At 48.3% G+C, this 18783-nt stretch overlaps 1 protein-coding gene across 1 annotated transcript in view; it reads right to left on the bottom strand.

Moving 5' to 3' along the window:
• PAN3 (poly(A) specific ribonuclease subunit PAN3) overlaps window positions 1-18783 on the bottom strand; it is a 168373-nt gene that overhangs the window by 75962 nt on the left and 73628 nt on the right. The window contains exons 9-11 of the mRNA XM_033948019.1: window positions 15034-15195; window positions 272-388; window positions 61-162 (exon numbers count right to left, since the gene is read on the bottom strand). Of these exons, the coding sequence (XP_033803910.1) occupies window positions 61-162; window positions 272-388; window positions 15034-15195 (381 nt within the window). The remainder of the gene's footprint in view (window positions 1-60; window positions 163-271; window positions 389-15033; window positions 15196-18783) is intronic.

Below are 18783 nucleotides of genomic sequence, written 5' to 3'. Positions count from 1 at the left end.
CACTGAAAGTTTTAATTTAGCTTCAACTATTATCAAAAGCTTTTATGACCATGTCCTTACCCCACTTCCTCTTAGTGAAATACGCATCAGCATTGGGGTCATTAAAGTGCCTACTCATCAGGGTCTCTCCTCCAGCATGGAAATCATAGGCAAACACAAGAGCTTAAAAAAAGAATAAGAAAGCTTTTTTATTTGCAACATTATCTTCAAACTATTCAAAATATCAAGAATATATAAAAACATCTGACCAATGATTATGCAGACTACTTACAGTGTTCACCAAACGCTTTAGTGGTAAATACTTCTCGCAAGGTTACAATGTTTGAGTGTTGAATATTTTTCCACATGTCAACTAAACCCATACACTTTGTGTTTACAAGACGAAAACCTGCCAACATAAGAGAAATTTATGGCAATATAATAATCTCACCTACAAAAAGTCTTATAATAAAACTATCTGCCGTCATTTACTATATTACTATGTATTGAATATACTTGAATATAAACCCATCCGAGCATAAACAGAGATACCATTTTTACCCCCCTTTTTAGGGGGAAAAATGGTAACAAATATAAACCAAGGGTTTATATTCTACCATTCCTTCCCTACATCCCCCAGGTATTCCAACCCTCCCATCCTCCCTCCTGGTAGTGCACCTAATTCAGCTGCACCACACCAGCAGTTCCCTCACCATCAGCCCCCCTGACCTGGAAATTTCCCTCCCCCCATCAATGTGCCTCTACCTTCCCTTCCTCTTTCCCCCCCACCCTGAAGAGGTACTATCCAACTCCTTTCCTGGACCCAGCGGTAAGACCCCCAGGCCTACTGTGCTCCCCTGGTGGTCTAGCAGGGCTCTGGGGAAGGAGCGTTCTCACTCATTCCTACCCATGCTCTCTCAGCACTGAAAATGGCTGCCGAAACTTCCTGGAAAATTATGGACATTATGGATCACATTTTTAAGTGCCACCTTCATAAATCTAGCTTCCACCTTTTTTTTTTCTTCTTCAGAACACTACTCTTTTGGTTCTCATTTGCCAAAATCCAGTCTTCTAAATTTCATTAATTCATTTACCAAAAGAAACCAATGCCACAATTCCCCATTTCTATTCTTAAAATACCAAGATACAAAATATTGGCATAAGATGATTTATTTATTTTTAAAATTTATATCTAGACAGTTTCCATATAAAACATACATAACATAAAATCAACATTACAAAAAGACATTTCGGCCCCGATTCTGTAAAACGCGTCTAAAGTTAGGCGCCGTTTAGACGTCTAAGTTAGGCGTTCTTTGTAGAATCATGCTCAGCGGCGTTCAGCACTGTTTAGACATCTAACTTTTTAGGCTTCTGTTAGAGAATCAGGTTTTAGGTGAGATTTAGACATCCAAAAATGTCCTTAATGTTATAATATTTTATTATTATGTTATTAGAATGGTGATTTTATGCTGTTTTTCATTATAATTGTAATACTGGGAGTTGGATCTGTTTAATGCTTTTATTTATTTCACTTCCATCAGACAAACTGACTGGGATTCGAACCAGCAACATTAGGGTAGAAAATCGGTAGGGAAAGCATCCGGAACTTTTCCCGCACCAGAAATTTGTTGAGTCACCTCAAGTCTAGAATTGGGCGCAGGTCTCCTGTCTTCTTCGGTACCAGGAAGTAACGGGAGTAGAATCCTTTCCCCCGTTGGTTGGGGGGAACCACCTCCACTGCCCGTAGGCGAAGCAGTTCTCGAGCTTCTGAGAGAAGGAGGGGTAACTGAGTTCGGTTGGGAGGGCACACCCTTGGAGGATTGTCTGGAGGGTTTCTCCGAAAGTTGAGAGAGTATCCTGATGAGATCACGCCAAGGACCCATGCGTCTGACGTGACTTGTTCCCAGCGCGGGTAGAAGGCTCTGAGGCGTCCCCCGATTGGAAGGAGGCCTGGGGCTGAGGCGGAGGGGGCCAGCCCCCATCCGCTTGCCCCGTCAAAAGGACGGGGATGGTTTGGCGGTCGCAGGTGGCTGGGACTTTGGCGGAGCCCGATGGTGAGCTTGCGGGCGTCGGGGTGGAGGCCGTGAGAAGGCAGGGGTGGATTTTTGAGGGTAACGGTGTGGAGGGGCCCTGAACGGCCTAGACGTTGGCGGTTTAGGCTTTTGCCGAACGAGGGAGGCAAACGAGCGTTCATGCTCTGAAAGGCGTTTCGTAGCTGCCTCGATAGTGTCATCAAAAAGTTCTTTGCCCACGCAGGGGAGGTTAGCCAACCGGTCCTGTAAGTTGGGGTCCATGTCGACGAGGCGTAACCAGGCTAGGTGGCGCATGGCAATAGCGAAGGCTGCCACTCTGGAGGAAAGTTCGAAGCCATCATAGGTCGCGTGAAATAGATGGAGGCGTAGGTTGGAGAAAACCTCCAGGAGCAGGTTAAAGGCTCCTTGGCGTGAGGCCGGCAGGTCGGTCGCAAAGGCTCCCAACAGTCCAATGAGGTGTTTCAAGTAGGACGTGAAGGTGAAAGTGTAACTTTGTACCCTAGAGGCCATCATAGAGTTCTGGTACAGTCTTCTGCCGAACTTGTCAAGGGTCCGACCCTCTCGACCCGGGGGGACCGCCGCTGAGACCCGGGAGGGGTGAGCCTTTTTCAGGGAAGATTCTACCAACAGCGACTGGTGGGAGAGCTGTGGTTGCTCAAATCCGGGGTATGGTACTGTACGGTATTTGGACTCCATTTTGGAGGGGACAGCTGTTACCATATAGGGGGTCTCCAGATTCCTGAAGAAAGCCTGTTGGAGTACCGGATTGGGAGGTAAGCGGAGGGAGTCTCTGGGCGGTGATGGTAAATCTAGTTCCGCCAGGTACTCTTTAGAGTATCTTGAGTCGGACTGGAGTCTAAGTCCAGAGCGTGGCCCATGTCCTGGACAAAGCGAGTGAAGGATGGGCGACACGTTCCCGGGGCCCCGTGTGGGGACGGTGAACGAGACCTCATCGGGCGGAGAAGGACGGGGAGGCTTCCCTCGAGTATTGAGGTTCATGCTCTGACCCGCGCTCTGAGACCGGGGAAACACTGTGGCAGTGTTCCGGGGTCGAGGACCTACGTCGTCTCGAGGAGCCTCTCGAAGACGATGCCGGTGTACGGGGTACCGATCGATGTCGAATCGGTGACCTCGACCCGGACTCCCTCGGCGAAAGCCTGGGACCTCGGCTCGGAGCCCCGGTCCGAGGGGGAGTTAGGAGGATGTGAGGGTTGGAGAGTGATAACTCAGTCACCTTCAGCGGTCCTGTACGGGGCGTCGGTGAACGGCCACGTAGTGTGGGAGAACTCCGGGCTTCTTAGAGGTACGGCGGTTCGAGGTTTCGGTTGTCTTAGCGCGATGCTTTGCCCCATGGCAGTCCGTGGAGGGAGAGCGTCTCAGGCGCCTCGGCGAGGAATCCGAGGAGGATGGAATGCGGTGAAGCTGGCGCACTTTGCCCCGAGGAGGCTCGACGCGAGGCTCAGGCTGGTCCGGCGCATGCGAGGTTGAGGTCGGGGCCGGTTGTAGATGGGCCAGTGCAGCGGACAGCTCCGACGAGATCATTGCCCGGAGCAGGTCCTGGAAAACGGGCACGGACAGCATCGAGGGCATGTCCGATGCCTCGGTGCACTCCACCGGGGGCAACCTCGTGTCAGAGTATTCCCGTGTGGTGGAGGCACGGCCCGAAGGCTTGGCAGGCTTCGCCGGGGCTGAAAGCATGGGGCTTCCACCATGCATTGCCGGTGTCCCCGAGGCTGGCTTCTTCGCTGGTGCGGAACCTGAAGAAGGAAGAGGAGACTTACCCGGGGCCGAGGCTTTTTGCTGTCCCGAGGGCTTCGGGGTCGAGTCTCGAGGTGATGCCGAGGCATTCGGGCCCGAGGTCAAGGCCGGGGCCGACCTCGAGGCCGAGGTAGTGGGTTGGTCGGCGGTGAAAAGGTCCGCCATGCGGCCTTTTCTTCGACGGAGGGCCCGGTTCTGAAAAGTAGCGCACTGGGGGCAGGAGTCGGTTGGATGGGCGGCCCCCAGGCAGAGGATGCACCGGCGATGCGGATCTGTGATGGAAAGAAGCCGCTCGCACCGGGTGCACTTTTTAAAGCTGGTCTGGGGCCGGGACATAGAAAAAGAAACTGGCCGCGGCTCGAATAGCCACGCGGCCACAGCGGCCCGGAAGCCTCCGGGTCGTGAAATGAAGCAGGAACAGGAACTTAATCGAAGGCAAAACAAAAAAATTGCGGTGCTAGAAGGCAGTTGGGGCAGAGCCTGGAAAAAAACGACTTCTAGGCTCAGCGGAAAAATTTGAACTGGAGACCACGAGGGGGAGATGTGCCCTCTAGTGGAGCAGGAAGGCACGCATGCGTGGAGCAGCAGAGCAAACTTTAAATCTTCAATCAAATTTGCTTGAAAAAGCTGTCCGCATCGGGGCTCCGTAGATGATGTCACCCACATGTGAGAATATCATGCCTGCTTGTCCTGGGATAATGGTATTTGCTAATTAGAGGAAAAGATCCATTAACTGAAGCATAGCACATGAAAAAAATACCTTTATGTTTCTTGCTAAACAGCTACCTTTTTTCTCACTAAAAATTGCTCCAATGAGGTCATTCTTTAAACAGGTGAATTCAGCAAATAAAGCACATGACAAAAAATATATATTGCATACATAACTTCATTTGCAAAAGGTTAAAAACAGAAAAAAACATACAGACCTTAGCATGGCTTCTACTTCATTGCAAATGGAGGTTTGCAACTGCACAATGGTGGCCTCATTGTGAGATCATTAAGGTGCACCTGCAAGGTAGAATGCCACAATTAAAATATGTGCTGGGGGAGCTGGTTGGGTTTCAAACCCATGACCTCTGGAAGATGAGCACAGGGCTTTTACTTATTGAGCTATAGCAGCTTCTAGGCAGGTGTCTCTGACTGCACTGTGATATGATAGCTTTAGCAGATCCCTAAGCTCAATAAGTAAAAGCCCTGTGCTCATCTTCCAGAGGTCATGGATTTGAATCCCAACCAGCTCCCCCAGCACATATTTTAATTGTGGCATTCTATCTTGCAGGTGCACCTTGATGATCTCACAATGAAGTCACCTTTGTGCAGCTGCAAACCTCGATTTTCAATGAAGTAGAAGCCATGCTAAAGGTCTGTTATGTTTTTTTCTGTTTTTAACCTTTTGCAAATGAAGTTATGTATGCAATCTATATATTTTTGTCATGTGCTTTCTTTGCTTTCAAGAATGAGCCGATTGAAGTCAGAAAAAAAGTCAGAAAAAAAGGGTAGCTTTTTAGTAAGAAAACTAAAGCTATGCATTTCATGTGCTGTGCTTCAGTTAATGGATCTTTTCCTCTAATTAGCAAATAGCATTGCTGTTTGTCCACAAAAATAGAAGGTTTTGCATGCAATATATCTGTTTTGATGTGTCCCGTTTATGTGGTGCCTTATTAAATGTATTTTGAGCTTAATAAATCACTAATAAATCCCAGAGAGCTATTTAGCAGATAGCATTAAGAACGTCCAAAGAGTGCCTAAGTTCCGTCCGTAGAACTCAGATCTATTTGAAGCCAAAACTAAGCTCAAAAGTAGACCTGGTTTTCATTCGCCTACAATACAGGCATGATATGGACACCCTAGGTCGTTCAGTGTTATGTAAATGAATCCAATGATGTCCAGATTGAATCATTGCCCAAACCACACCCATTCCATGCTCATGCCTAGTGATTTAGGTGCGAGTTTTAAACATGGGTGTCCATGAAATTGTGGCTGCATCTACAAAGTGGCATCAAGGTCCTTTGGACGCCTAAGTACCAATTATTGCTGAAGACCTTTAATTGGCTCATTAACCACTTAGATTGGATGCCTAAAGCATGCTTAATTTTAGGCATGACTTAAGACGCCCTTTATAGAATCGGGACCTTCTTGTTCACTTCTATCTATTACCTGTACAAATAGAGATCTTTCCTTATATGAAAGCAAATACAAATAGCTGCATTTTCAATAGATTTTTAAACTTCAATCTGTCAGTACATAGATGTAATAGCCCCATCAATGAGTTCCATATTTTAACACCTGCCACACAAAAAGCAGCTGCTCTAGTCTCAGGATATCACACTTTAGTCTATGTCTCAAGTAACATATTATTTTCTGAACGCAGTGCTCTACCGGGACAGTATAACATTATCAATTGCTTAAAATATAAAGGTATTGGATGGTAAAGTGATTGTTGAACAATGAAAGATTAGGTTTTTACCTGGATAATCTTCTTTCTGTTAATCTACTACAGATTCTGTACATGTGGTGATCAACTGGTTAAGCAACGGGTTCCTGAAGAAGGAACACATCGAGTCCCGGAAACCAAGTCTCGTCGAACCTTTATCAAGGTTTACTTGAATGTTTGTAGCCTAATCTTAAGTTAAGCTAAACTGCATGAAGATATAAGCCAAGTGCTATTTTTTCCATTTTCTTGTTGAGGAAGGCTGGTCTTTACAGAGTGCCAAACTGTTTCTAAGAAATAACACACTTATTGATTTTGTAACTAATTGATTTTGAAGGATTGATTATTGTCACTGTTTAATTTGTGCACACTGACGTGCCCTCTGATGGTGTGCAGCTGGAAGTGAGTTGTAACCGCTTCATATTCAGCTCTTATGGTTAAGCGCTGGAGTGGTTACATTAGTACTCTCCGTATTGCTTACTCCGTCACACTTAGGACATGTCTTATTCACCATTTATAATCATTTTTTGTTGCTCTTTTTCTACACGAATTAGTGTGTCACAGTTGACTCTCTGTTCTGACCGATAGACTAAATCTGCTCTTGTTTAACGTCTTTTCTTGGAGAAAAAGCACAGTTACTTACCGTAACAGGTGTTATCCAGGGACAGCAGGCATATATCCTCACATGTGGGTGACGTCATCTACGGAGCCCCAGCGCGGACAGCTTTTCAAGCAAACTTGCTAGAAGTTTCAAGTTTGCACACTGCACCACGCATGTGCATGCCTTCTCGCCCACTAGAGGGCGCATCCCACCTCGTGGTCCTCAGTTCCATAACTAGCATAGAAGCCATCCCCGGGGAGGCGGGCGGGTTGTGAGAATATATGCCTGCTGTCCCTGGATAACACCTGTTACGGTAAGTAACTGTGCTTTATCCCAGGACAAGCAGGCATGATATTCTCACATGTGGGTGACCTCCAAGCCAACTAAAAAAGGGCAGGTGGGAGGATGGCAATTTAGGAAAACAGATTTTGCAAAACTGACTGGCCAAACCGGCCGTCACTCCTGGATAAAGTGTCCAGACAGTAATGAGAGGTGAACGTATGAACCGAAGACCAAGTGGCAGCCTTACATATGTCCTCCATAGGAGTGGATCGGAGGAAAGCCACTGAAGCTGCCATCGCTCGGACCTTATGCCCCGTGACTCGACCCGGGGGCGGAAGACCAGCCTGAGCATAGCAAAAGGAAATGCAAGCAGCCAACCAGTTAGACAGAGTGCGCTTGGAAACCGGATGCCCTAATCGATTGGGATCGAAGGACAAAAACAATTGAGGAACCTTCCGATGAGACCTGGTGCGTTGAAGGTAATATGCCAACGCCCTCTTACAGTCAAGCGTGTGAAGCGCCGTCTCGCCAGGATGGGAGTGGGGCTTAGGAAAGAACACAGGAAGGACAATGGACTGATTGAGGTGGAAATCAGAAACAACTTTAGGTACAAACTTAGGATGGGTGCGGAGAACCACCTTGTCATGATGGAAGACAGTGAAAGGAGGGTCCGCAACCAAGGCTTGCAACTCCCCAATCCGCCTAGCGGAGGTGAGGGCAATCAGAAACACCACCTTCCAAGTCAGAAATTTCAAGAGAGACTTGTTGAGTGGCTCAAAAGGAGGTTTCATCAGTTGAGCCAAAACCACATTCAAATTCCACACGACTGAAGGAGGCTTAAGAGGGGGACAAACCCTGAGTAACCCTTTCATGAAGCGTGTCACCAAAGGATGGAGCGACAGAGGGCGGCCATCCAGATGTTGATGGAAGGCAGAAATAGCACTAAGATGAACACGCACCGAAGTGGTTTTCAGACCAGAGTGCGACAGGTGGAATAAATAGTCCAAAACCGAGGACACCGGAACCGACACCGGATCCAGGTGAAAAGACGAACACCAGGTAGAGAACCTGGTCCATTTCTGCGAATAACAAAGCCTTGTCGAGATCTTGCGTGAGGCTTCCAATACCTCCCTCACCGATTGAGACAGATCAGGCGCAGTTAGGGAGCAAGAAACCAGGCTGTCAGGTGTAATGACTGCAGATTGGGATGTAACATGGATCCTTGACTCTGTGACAGCAGAGAAGGAAACACAGGCAGAAGAAGAGGCTCCCTGACACTGAGCTGAAGCAGCAGGGAGAACCAGTGCTGACGCGGCCACCGAGGTGCGATGAGAATCATCGTGGCCGTGGAGGATTTCAGATGTACTAACGTTCGCATGATTAGAGGAAAAGGAGGGAATGCATACAGGAACCTCCCCTCCCAATCGAGAAGAAAGGCATCGGCCTCCAGACGGTCCCGCGAGTACATCCGAGAACAATACAGGGGCAGTTTGTGGGTCTCCGGAGAGGCAAACAGATCCACCTGTGGCGTTCCCCAGCGAGCGAAAACCTCGCGCAGAACTGCGGAGTGTAGAGTCCACTCGTGCGGTTGCAGAAGTCGACTGAGTTTGTCTGCCAGACAATTCAGTTCTCCTTGGATGTAGACCGCCCGAAGGAAGATGTTCCGGGAGACCGCCCACTCCCAAAGGCGAAGAGCCTCCGAGCAGAGGGGCCAAGAGCCCGTTCCACCCTGCTTGTTCACATAGTACATTGCCACTTGATTGTCCGTGCGAACGAGGACAACCTGATTCCGCACTATGTGAACGAAAGCTTGGAGTGCTAGAAAGATGGCTCGAAGCTCTAGCACGTTGATGTGACACCGACGGTCCTCGGCAGACCACAGGCCCTGCGTGCGAAGACCGTCGATGTGGGCTCCCCACGCGTACTCCGAGGAGTCTGTGGTCAGAACCTTGCGAAACGGAGGGGTGAGAAACAGCAAACCCTTGGACAGATGTGAAGAGTTTGTCCACCAACGCAGCGATTTCCGCAAAAGCGGAGTCACCGCAATGAGGCGAGACACTGGATCGCACTCCTGACGCCACTGGGAAGCCAGGGTCCATTGTGGGATCCTCAGATGCAGCCTGGCAAACGGAACGACGTGGACCGTCGACGCCATATGCCCGAGCAGTATCATCATGCGGTGGGCCGACACCACCGATAGTTGAGAAACCTGACGGCCCATCCGGACCAAGGCTTCCAACCGCTGGGGCGGGAGATAGGAGCGCAGGCGCACCGTGTCCAGCACCGCGCCTATGAATTGAAGAGACTGAGCCGGGCACAACTGAGATTTTGGAAAGTTTATCTCGAACCCGAGGCTCTGCAGGAAGGCAATAGACCGTCGGGTCGCTGAGATAACCCCCTCCCTGGTCGGGGCTTTGATAAGCCAATCGTCCAGGTAAGGGAACACATGAAGCCCACGAGACCTCAGGGCTGCCGCAACCACCACCATGCACTTCGTGAAGACTCGTGGAGAGGAAGCCAGGCCGAAGGGCAGGACCCTGTACTGTAGGTGCAAATCCCCCACCTGGAATCGTAAAAATCTTCGGAAGGCGGGATGCACCGGAACATGGGTGTATGCTTCCTTCAAGTCGAGGGAGCACATCCAGTCCCCCTCCTCCAAAAGAGGATATAAGACCGGGAGAGACAGCATTCGAAACTTCTCCCGGACCAGGAATTTGTTGAGCTTCCTGAGGTCCAGTATGGGGCGCAGGTCCCCGGTCTTTTTTGGAACCAAAAAGTAACGGGAGTAAAACCCCGTACCCCGCTGGTCCTGGGGGACCGGTTCGACCGCCCGAAGTACCAAGAGGGCCCTGGCCTCGGCCAGAAGGGTCGGCAGCTGCGATCGGTTGCAAGAGGCCAGATTTGGAGGATGGTCCGGTGGCGAGGATACAAAGTTGAGCGAGTAGCCCTCGGAGACGGTCCGGAGCACCCAAGCGTCTGAGGTTATCTCGGCCCATGCCACCCGGAAGAACCGAAGACGCCCCCCGATAGGAAGGGGTTCCTGTGATATCGCGGAGGGGAACCCGCCCCGTCCGCTCAGCCCGTCAAAAGGAAGGCGCGGGCTTAGAAGGACCCTGCGCCGGGGCTTGGGTTTGTCCCCCTCTGCCTCGCTGAGACGGACGTCTCGGAGGTGGTCTTGAGAAAGCCGGGGTCGACTTCTGAGGATATCGGCGCGGCGGAGGCCGGAAAGGTTTCTGCGGCGGGGGCCTAGGTTTGGGGCGGACCAGGGATGCTAACGAGCGCTCCTGCTCCGACAACCGCTTGGTCGCCGCATCTAAGGACTCGTCAAATAACTCGGACCCCACACAAGGCAAATCTGCAAGACGTTCCTGCAGGTTTGGGTCCATGTCGAGGGTGCGAAGCCAGGCCAAGCGGCGCATGGCCACTGCGAAGGCCGACACCCTCGAAAACAGCTCAAATGCGTCATACACCGCATGAAATAGGTACAACCGCAATTGAGACAGGTTGGACATAAACTTATCGAATCCTGCTCTCTGGGAGTCCGGTAACGAGTCTCGATATTGAGGAAGGTCCTTCACCATGCCACGCAAATAGGAGGAAAAGGTGAAGGCGTAATTTAGAACCCTGGTGGCCATCAGGGAATTTGAATAGAGGCGACGGCCGAACTTGTCCAGGGTCCGCCCCTCCCTGCCGGGTGGAACCGCCGCAGAAACCCGTGAGGGCTGTGATTTTTTAAGGGCAGACTCCACCAGAAGAGACTGGTGGGAGAGCTGCGCCTTTTCGAACCCTTTAGGGGGCACCGTCCTATATTTCGCTTCCATTTTTGAAGGCACAGACGTGACTGTAAGAGGGTTTGACAAGTTCTTCAACCAGGTCTGCAGAAGGACTCTGTTGAGGGGGAGCCTAGGCACCTCTCTAGGAGGAGTGGGAAGGTCCTGTTCCTCCAAAAATTCTTTGGAGTATTGCGAACCGACCATCAGGTCTAACCCCAGGGCTCGGGCCATGTCCTGAACAAAGGAGGAAAATGAGGACGGCCTGGCCGGGGGAGACGGGGTTCTCGACCGCCCCACCGAGGAGAGGGGAGAGGCCTCATGGGAATAATGAGGATCCCTAACTGACCCCGAGTCCCAGGATCCCCTCCCCAAGGCCCTCGAGGGGGAAGGAGAAATTCTCCGCCTCGCAGAACCCTTGGGTGAGGACCCCGGGGTCCGGGGGGCACTCTCCCACTTCCTCGGCGAGGCGGCACGGGAAGACTTCCCATGAGGTGATCGGAGGAGCCTCGGGTTGTCGAGGCGCAACTCCGACACCTGCAGCGCTTCGTCCCCGAGCGGCGAGGAACGATCGCGCCGAGGCGAGCCTCGCGGCCGCTTAGACTTCCTCGAACGGCGCCTCGTCCGAGGTCGCGTCGAGGGCGAGGCGTCCCGGGAAGACCCCGAGGAAGAGGAGGAAAGACGGCGCACTCTGCGCAACTTTTCCTTGGGCCTCACACTCCGCTCAGGCGGCCCCCCCGAGGTCGAGGTCATGGGCGGGGCCGAGACCGAGGTTAAGGGGGCGACAGTACCCGAGACCGAGGTCACCGAGGCCGGAGCCTCCGAGACCGAAGGCGCCCCGGCCGAGGTCGAGGCCGCCGGAACCGCAGCCCGCTGCAACACTTCCAGGGCCCCCGTCAGCTCCGATGAAATCAGGGCTCGAAGGAGTTCCTGGAAGGCCGGAATCCCCACGAAGGTGGGGAGTTCCGAGTCCGGAGCACACTCCCTGGAGGGCGACCTCGGTCTCGAGTATTCCCTCGGGGTGTGCGAAGTCGAGGTCCGAGGCGGGGCCGGGGTCGACCCACCCGCCTTAGCCTGAGTAGAAGATGGCTTCTTTGCTGAAGGGGATGGAACAGAGGACTTACCCGAAGCCGGCTTCCCTGTAGACGCCTTCGAAGACGAGGGCCGAGGCGAAGCCGAGGCCCCCGAGGATGCCGAGGCCGAGGTCAAGGCCGGGGCCGAGGCCGAGGCCGACGTCGAGGCCTTAGGCGGCGTGTCGACGGCGAACAATTCCGTCATTCTGGCCTTACGGCGACGGAGGGCTCTGTTTTGGAAAGTAGCACAGCGATCACACGACGCTGTCGGATGATCCGGCCCAAGACAGACAATGCACCACCGGTGAGGGTCAGTGATGGAAAGTAACCTCTCACACCGGCTGCACTTTTTAAATCCCGTAACAGGACGGGACATCAACGAAGAAGAAGGCCGGGAACGACCGACGTCCCGCAGCCACGGCTTCCGGGAGCCCCCGGAGCCCAACGAAAAATAAAATATATATTTTTTTTTTTGAAAAGAAAAGAAACGAAAAAACAAGAAAGCAGCACCGCAAACTTATTCAAATAAAAGAACAACGAAACGCGGCAGCTAGAAGGCAATACACTGGAGCTCAGATCCACAGGGCTTTCTGGCTCCGCGGAAAAAATTGAACTGAGGACCACGAGGTGGGATGCGCCCTCTAGTGGGCGAGAAGGCATGCACATGCGTGGTGCAGTGTGCAAACTTGAAACTTCTAGCAAGTTTGCTTGAAAAGCTGTCCGCGCTGGGGCTCCGTAGATGACGTCACCCACATGTGAGAATATCATGCCTGCTTGTCCTGGGATAAAGCAGCCAAGAATCCACAAAAAAAACATGGAGAATAACGAACCAAAAATACAAACAAAAACTGAAAGAAAAAAGAAAGACCTACTACTCAAAGCAAATAGGAGAAGGACCCCAAGATACAAAAAAGCTATTCCAGTTACTAAAAGTTCTCACAGACACCACACCCTACCTAGCCAACAGCAACTCCCTCCCTCCCTCAGCTACTCTCTTAGCCACATACTTCAAAAACAAGATCGCAAACATCAGAACCACTTTCAATGGAACTCCCACTCAGGTAGAAGAGACCTCACTTCTCCCCACAGAAAAAGAATCAGTTGCAGCAGACAGAACCTGGTCCCACTTCTCACCCATACAATGATCAGACTTCAACAAACTATATAATAAATATAGCCACGCAACCTGTGACCTCAACCACTGCCCCCATACTTATTGAAAACTTTGAGCACACTATTCCGCTCCCTGCTCCTACAATGGATACCATCTCTACTCATAGATGGACAGTTCCCACTAGACCTCAGCGAAATCATCATAACTCCGATACTAAAAGACCCCAAAGGAACAACGGACCAACCATACAACTACAGACCATAGCCTCAATCCCATTGTATGTCAAGCTGATGGAAGGCCTAGTAGCCAAAACCTTAACCTCATACCTAGAAAACCACAACCTACTCCACCCCCCACAGTCTGGCTTCAGAACCAACTACAGCACTGAGACCCTACTAGGAACACAAATGGACACAGCTAGACAACATCTCAGTATAGGCAAAAAAATCTGCAGCCTTCGATCTGGTAGACCATAACATCATCCTACAAACACTAGACTCCATAGGAATCTCAGGCAAGTTTCTCTCATGGTTTAAAGGCTTCCTACAATCCAGAACCTACAGGGTTAAAACAATTAAAGAAAAATCAGAACCATGGTCCAACCCTTGCGGAGTTCCCCAGGGATCACCTTTATCGCCCACACTATTCAACCTATACATAGCCTCCCTCAGCTCCTGCCTAGACAAGCATGGCATAACCTTATACTGCTATGCAGATGACATCACCATTCTCCTCCCCTTTGACCACCCAGAACCCACCATAACAGGCACAATACACTGAACACAAACTAAAACTCAGCCTTAACAAAACAAATTTCATCCTCCTAGAAAACAGCAAAACTCCAACCTTAACAAACATAGCAATAAACTCGATCTCATACCCCATTCAACCCACACTAAAACTTCTTGGAGTACTGATTGACAGAGGCTGTACCATGCAACCTCAAATCAACAAAGTAATAAAAGCATCATTCGTGACTATGAGAAACTTAAGACAAATCTGAAAATTCTTCGACAAGAAACAATTCCAACTTTTGGTACAATCTCTTATCCTTGGACTAATTGACTACTGCAACATACTATACCTCCCTTGCCCAGCGACCATGATAAAGCAATTACAAACAATACAAAATACAGCCTTAAGACTCACCTACTCATCGAAAAAATATGACCACCTCACAGAAGCATACCACGACTCACACTGGCTCCCAATACAAGCAAGAATACACTTCAAATTCTACTGCCTACTTTTCAAAGCTATTAATGGAGAAAGCCCATCCTACTGGAACAACCGACTAATTCAATCCACCTCAACTAGACACAGGAGAACCCACTCACTATTCACACACCCACCAACCAAAAATGTCAAACGAAGAAAACTATATGACAATCTAATGGCCTCCAAAGCAGCAAAACTAGACAGACAAATCTCCAATCTGCTGTCCTCGACCACAGACTACAAAACCTTCAAAAAAAACCCCACTAAAACCCTACTCTTCAAAAAAAATACATAAAACCTATTTAACACAACCAGTTCCTTCCCAATCTCTACCCACCACACCCACTACCCCTTTCAAATCTAAAATGTTTCTAATTACCCAACATGTATCGCCTCAAGTTCCCGACAATTCTTATATAACTCCTATGTAATTCCTATGACAATTCTTATGTAAAGTTACAATTCTTGAAACTCCTGATAAATCTTATGTAATCCGCCTTGAATCGCAAGGTATTGGCGGAATAGAAATCACTAATGTAATGTAATGTACTGTAATGTCTTTCAAGAATCTTGGCAGCAATAGAAATATTTTTGATTTACTTAATTTAATGCAAGCTTTCTATTATATTATCTAGGCCAAATTCTATTCAAATGGAATGATATCCAAAAATGTATTTCTGCTTAATATTTACGCTTCAAGTGTAACCATTTTAGTTTTAACTTTAGCACCAATTGGATTAAAGTTTAGAAAGGAATTTATAATTTTCTCACCATGTATCCTGCGAAGGCAATATGGCAAATCATCTTTGCTATTTACAGCTTTATAGCACGACGTGGCATACCCAAAATTGCTTGATTTCTGTATCCGATTAGGTGGTGGCAGTGGTTCTAAAGGGAAAAGGCTGTGGTAGCTGTCAACTTCTGAAGGAAATGCTAAAGGCAGTAAAAGAATGTTAATTTTTACTACTACTAAGTTCATGTGTTAAAGTTTACAAATTACATTAAAGCACAGTGTCAATTGAACTGAACAACAAATACAAACAATAGGAAAGTCAACTCAGATTCATTTTAGCTGAGTATAACATGTTTGTTGTTTTTATTTCATGAAATTGTTATACTGTCAAAACTGGCTAGCAGATCTAGGTGGGTTACATTTCTAAATAAAAAATAAAACAGAAACGGATGTCAATTTCAAATAGGAAAGAGGACAGCAATCATCCAAGAAAGAGACATAGGGCCGGATTCTCAAAACTTAGCATGCCCTTAACGATGGTCACTAAACTGATTTCAGCCAGTTTAGTATGCTTGTATTTTACCGGCTGATTAACAGACCGGCTCACTGTGGTCTTTTCCGAGCTTCCTAGCAGACTCGGACTCTGACATTCAAATGTAGTACAATGAGATCATTAATATTAAAATAGTTGTAAAATGGGCCCATTAATGTTTAAACTATCACTCTGGGTGTTTCTCTATCATCGCTGGGTAACTCTGTAACCTCATTGTGCTACATTTCTGTGCAAAATTTTCCAGCAAGGTCATAGCCTTATTTTCCAGTCAGTGCCTGAGCACTGATTGGCTCAGGCACTGACAGGAAAGTAAGGCTTGACAGCTCAGATCTCCCCTTTCCCACACAAATTAAAAAAATAAATAAATAAAAAAAGAGACCCCCCCCAATCCTCCATCTCTCCATTCCCTTCAGGGCTGTTTGATGCTCCCTGTTCAGTAGGGGGTGCCCATTTCATCTTGCCGCCAGCGCCCCCCTTAAAGTGAAGGATGGTAGGGATGCCCATTCCCTCCTAGCACTGGGGCCCCCCGCCCCCCAACAATCCCCTGACAGCCCATACCTTTAAGATGAAGGACGGCAGGAGGGATGCCCACTCCCTCTTGTCGCTGAGGTCCTCCGCCTGCCCCCAACCCCCTATACCTTTAAGACAATGGCCGGCAGGAGGGATGCCTACTCCCTCTGGCTATATACAAGAACAGGGGCAAAATGCCAGAGGTGGTAACCATGTGAGGTTTAGTCCATCATTTGAATCGCGCTCGCCCGCTATTAGATATTTGCAGTAAAATCATCGTTGGTTCCCTGAAGTAGGAACGAAACGTGGCACGTCTGAACCTGCAAGCTATAAGATAAGTTTGCAGTTTTCTTTCCATTCTAGATGTATACAAGTTTAGCCCTAGTGGCATGTTATAAGTTTATACATTTGAAATTTTTGTCCATCTTTATATACGCGATGATTGGGTGGTGAGGTTATGGTACCGAGGGGTTTTTCTCTCCAGTTCCTGCCTCCATAATTCTGAGCGAAAAATTTAGTAAAAAGCTCTGAATTACTAATATAGTAAGTTCACAAGCAATATGAGTGATTTTTTGTATTTTGTACTCCCTCTGGCTGGCAGACCCACATCTTCAAAATGGCGGACCTTTCCTGGTGCATCTCTGGATGTACTGGGGAGGGAACTAAGACTCCGAATGGCTCAGGAACCCGCAGCAGTCATTTTAAATAGTGTCTCTGCATGGGGTAGGAGTATAGAAAGATCGCTCCTTCCTCATGTTCACCGCTGAACCACCAGAGCTTTTAAAGGTAGGCTTCAGAGGTCCGGGAAGTGGGAGGTTTCAGTCGGACGGGACAGGAGGTACGAGGGATCGCTCCTGTCCCAACTAAACGCTGAGAAACTTCTGAGAAAATTATAGTCATAGAATATGAGGCAATGCTCTGTTAGGAATTGGTTATTGGACAAAAAACAGAGGGTAGGGTTGAATAACTATTTTTCTCAATGGAGGAGGGTGAATGGTTGAGTGCCACAGGAATCTGCACTGGGACCGGTACTATTTAACATATTTAGAAATGATTTAGAAATTGGAATTACATGTGAGGTGATTAAATTAGCAGATGACACTAAACTATTCAAAATTGTTAAACATATGCGAATTATGAAAAATTACAGGAAGACTGGGCATCCAAATGGCAGATGAAATTTAATTTGGAAAAATTCATAGTGATGCAAATTTGGGAAGAATAGAAATAGAGAAACAGAAACATTATGGCAGATAAAGGCCAAATTGTCCATCTAGTTTGCCCATCCACAGCCTCCTCCTCTCCCTAAGAGATCCCTCGTGCCTGTCCCACGCTTTCTTGAATTTATACACAGTCTTTGTTTCCACCACCTTTACCAGGAAACTATTCAATGCATCTACCACCCTTTCAGTATACGTGATAGCTATGCTCACTTGGACTTGAGAGTCTCCACCAATGTTTCAAAGGACAGTAGAGCAATCTCTATGATGTCTACCAACACTAAAGGCTAGATTCACTAAGCAAACCGATCGTGTACTGATCAGTTTGTGTACCCTTTGTGATTTGATTTCCCTCCGACCCAATTCACTAACCTCTCCTCCGATCCGATCATGATCCGTGCATGCAAATGAGGGGAATCGGCATGCAAAGCAGAAAGGATGCGATTCACTAAACTTACCGACTGGCTAGCCAATCAAAAAACTAGTGACTGGTGAGGACCAGTCGCTTGTGCTAAAACCCTGCTCTCTGCCCCGATTCTCCTGCTCTGGCCACTCTGCTCTACCCTGACTCGCCTGCCCTTCTCTGTAGTGTGAGCCCGTGGTTTTAACCCGTGGGTTTAAAACGGGTTAAAACCTCAGGCTCGCAAAGTTAAAAAAATAGTTTAACAAAAGGAAAAAACTGGGCACGAAGGACCACCAGCGCATGCAGACCATCTATAGTCTAGGAAGATGGTCTGCACATGCTCAAGAATCGTTCTCCAGCGATCCATGTGGTTGGTGGGGGGGCGTGCCAACGATCGCCTTTAGTGAATTCGTCAGCCTGCATGCAATCGGGCACGGATCGGACACAGAAAGGAAGTTAGTGAATCTAGCCCTAAGGAAAGAATTTCCAATGCTTTCCTTAACTGGTTCTTCTTGTATATGTAGGTTTTTAAAATCCATTAAATATACGTGAATAAAACCCTAAGTGATGTTGCTCTTTTTCTTCATATGTACATTTATAAAAAAAATACTGCTCCCTGCTTAAGTCCAAGCTAATACATCTTTATTTACTGGCATTCATTAGGAATTTTACAAAAGGCACCATGTTTGGCACAGACTTTTGTAAAATAAGTGGGGGAGGGGGGAAATAGTGAACATATTCCAATCTAGAAGTCTCAATAGAAAACTCTAGAATGTTGCCTGAGTAAGACCTGGGCTTCAGTGTCTCTCTCTTATATTTTTAAATTTTTAGTTATATTTAGTTTTCTTTGTTGATTTCTAGTTTATTTTGTTCCTTTCATATACCTTATTCATAGTTTTACAGGGTTCTGCACTTTTTTCTTTTAATTTTCACTCGGGCGAGTCAGAAAACATCTTGGAAAGGAGGAGTTTGTCAGTTATAGAATCGCAGCATAACTGTCTACAAACCTAAAGGCCTAGAATGGAGCATTTTCAGCAGAGGCCCTTTCTGTGTCCGTCCGTCCGTCCTTCCTTCCTTCCTTCTCCCCTGATTCAGTAGGGGA

The sequence above is a fragment of the Geotrypetes seraphini genome, chromosome 6, assembly GCF_902459505.1.
Source record: "Geotrypetes seraphini chromosome 6, aGeoSer1.1, whole genome shotgun sequence".
NCBI classification, from domain to species: domain Eukaryota; kingdom Metazoa; phylum Chordata; class Amphibia; order Gymnophiona; family Dermophiidae; genus Geotrypetes; species Geotrypetes seraphini.
This window is presented reverse-complemented; position numbering and strand designations above follow the sequence as displayed.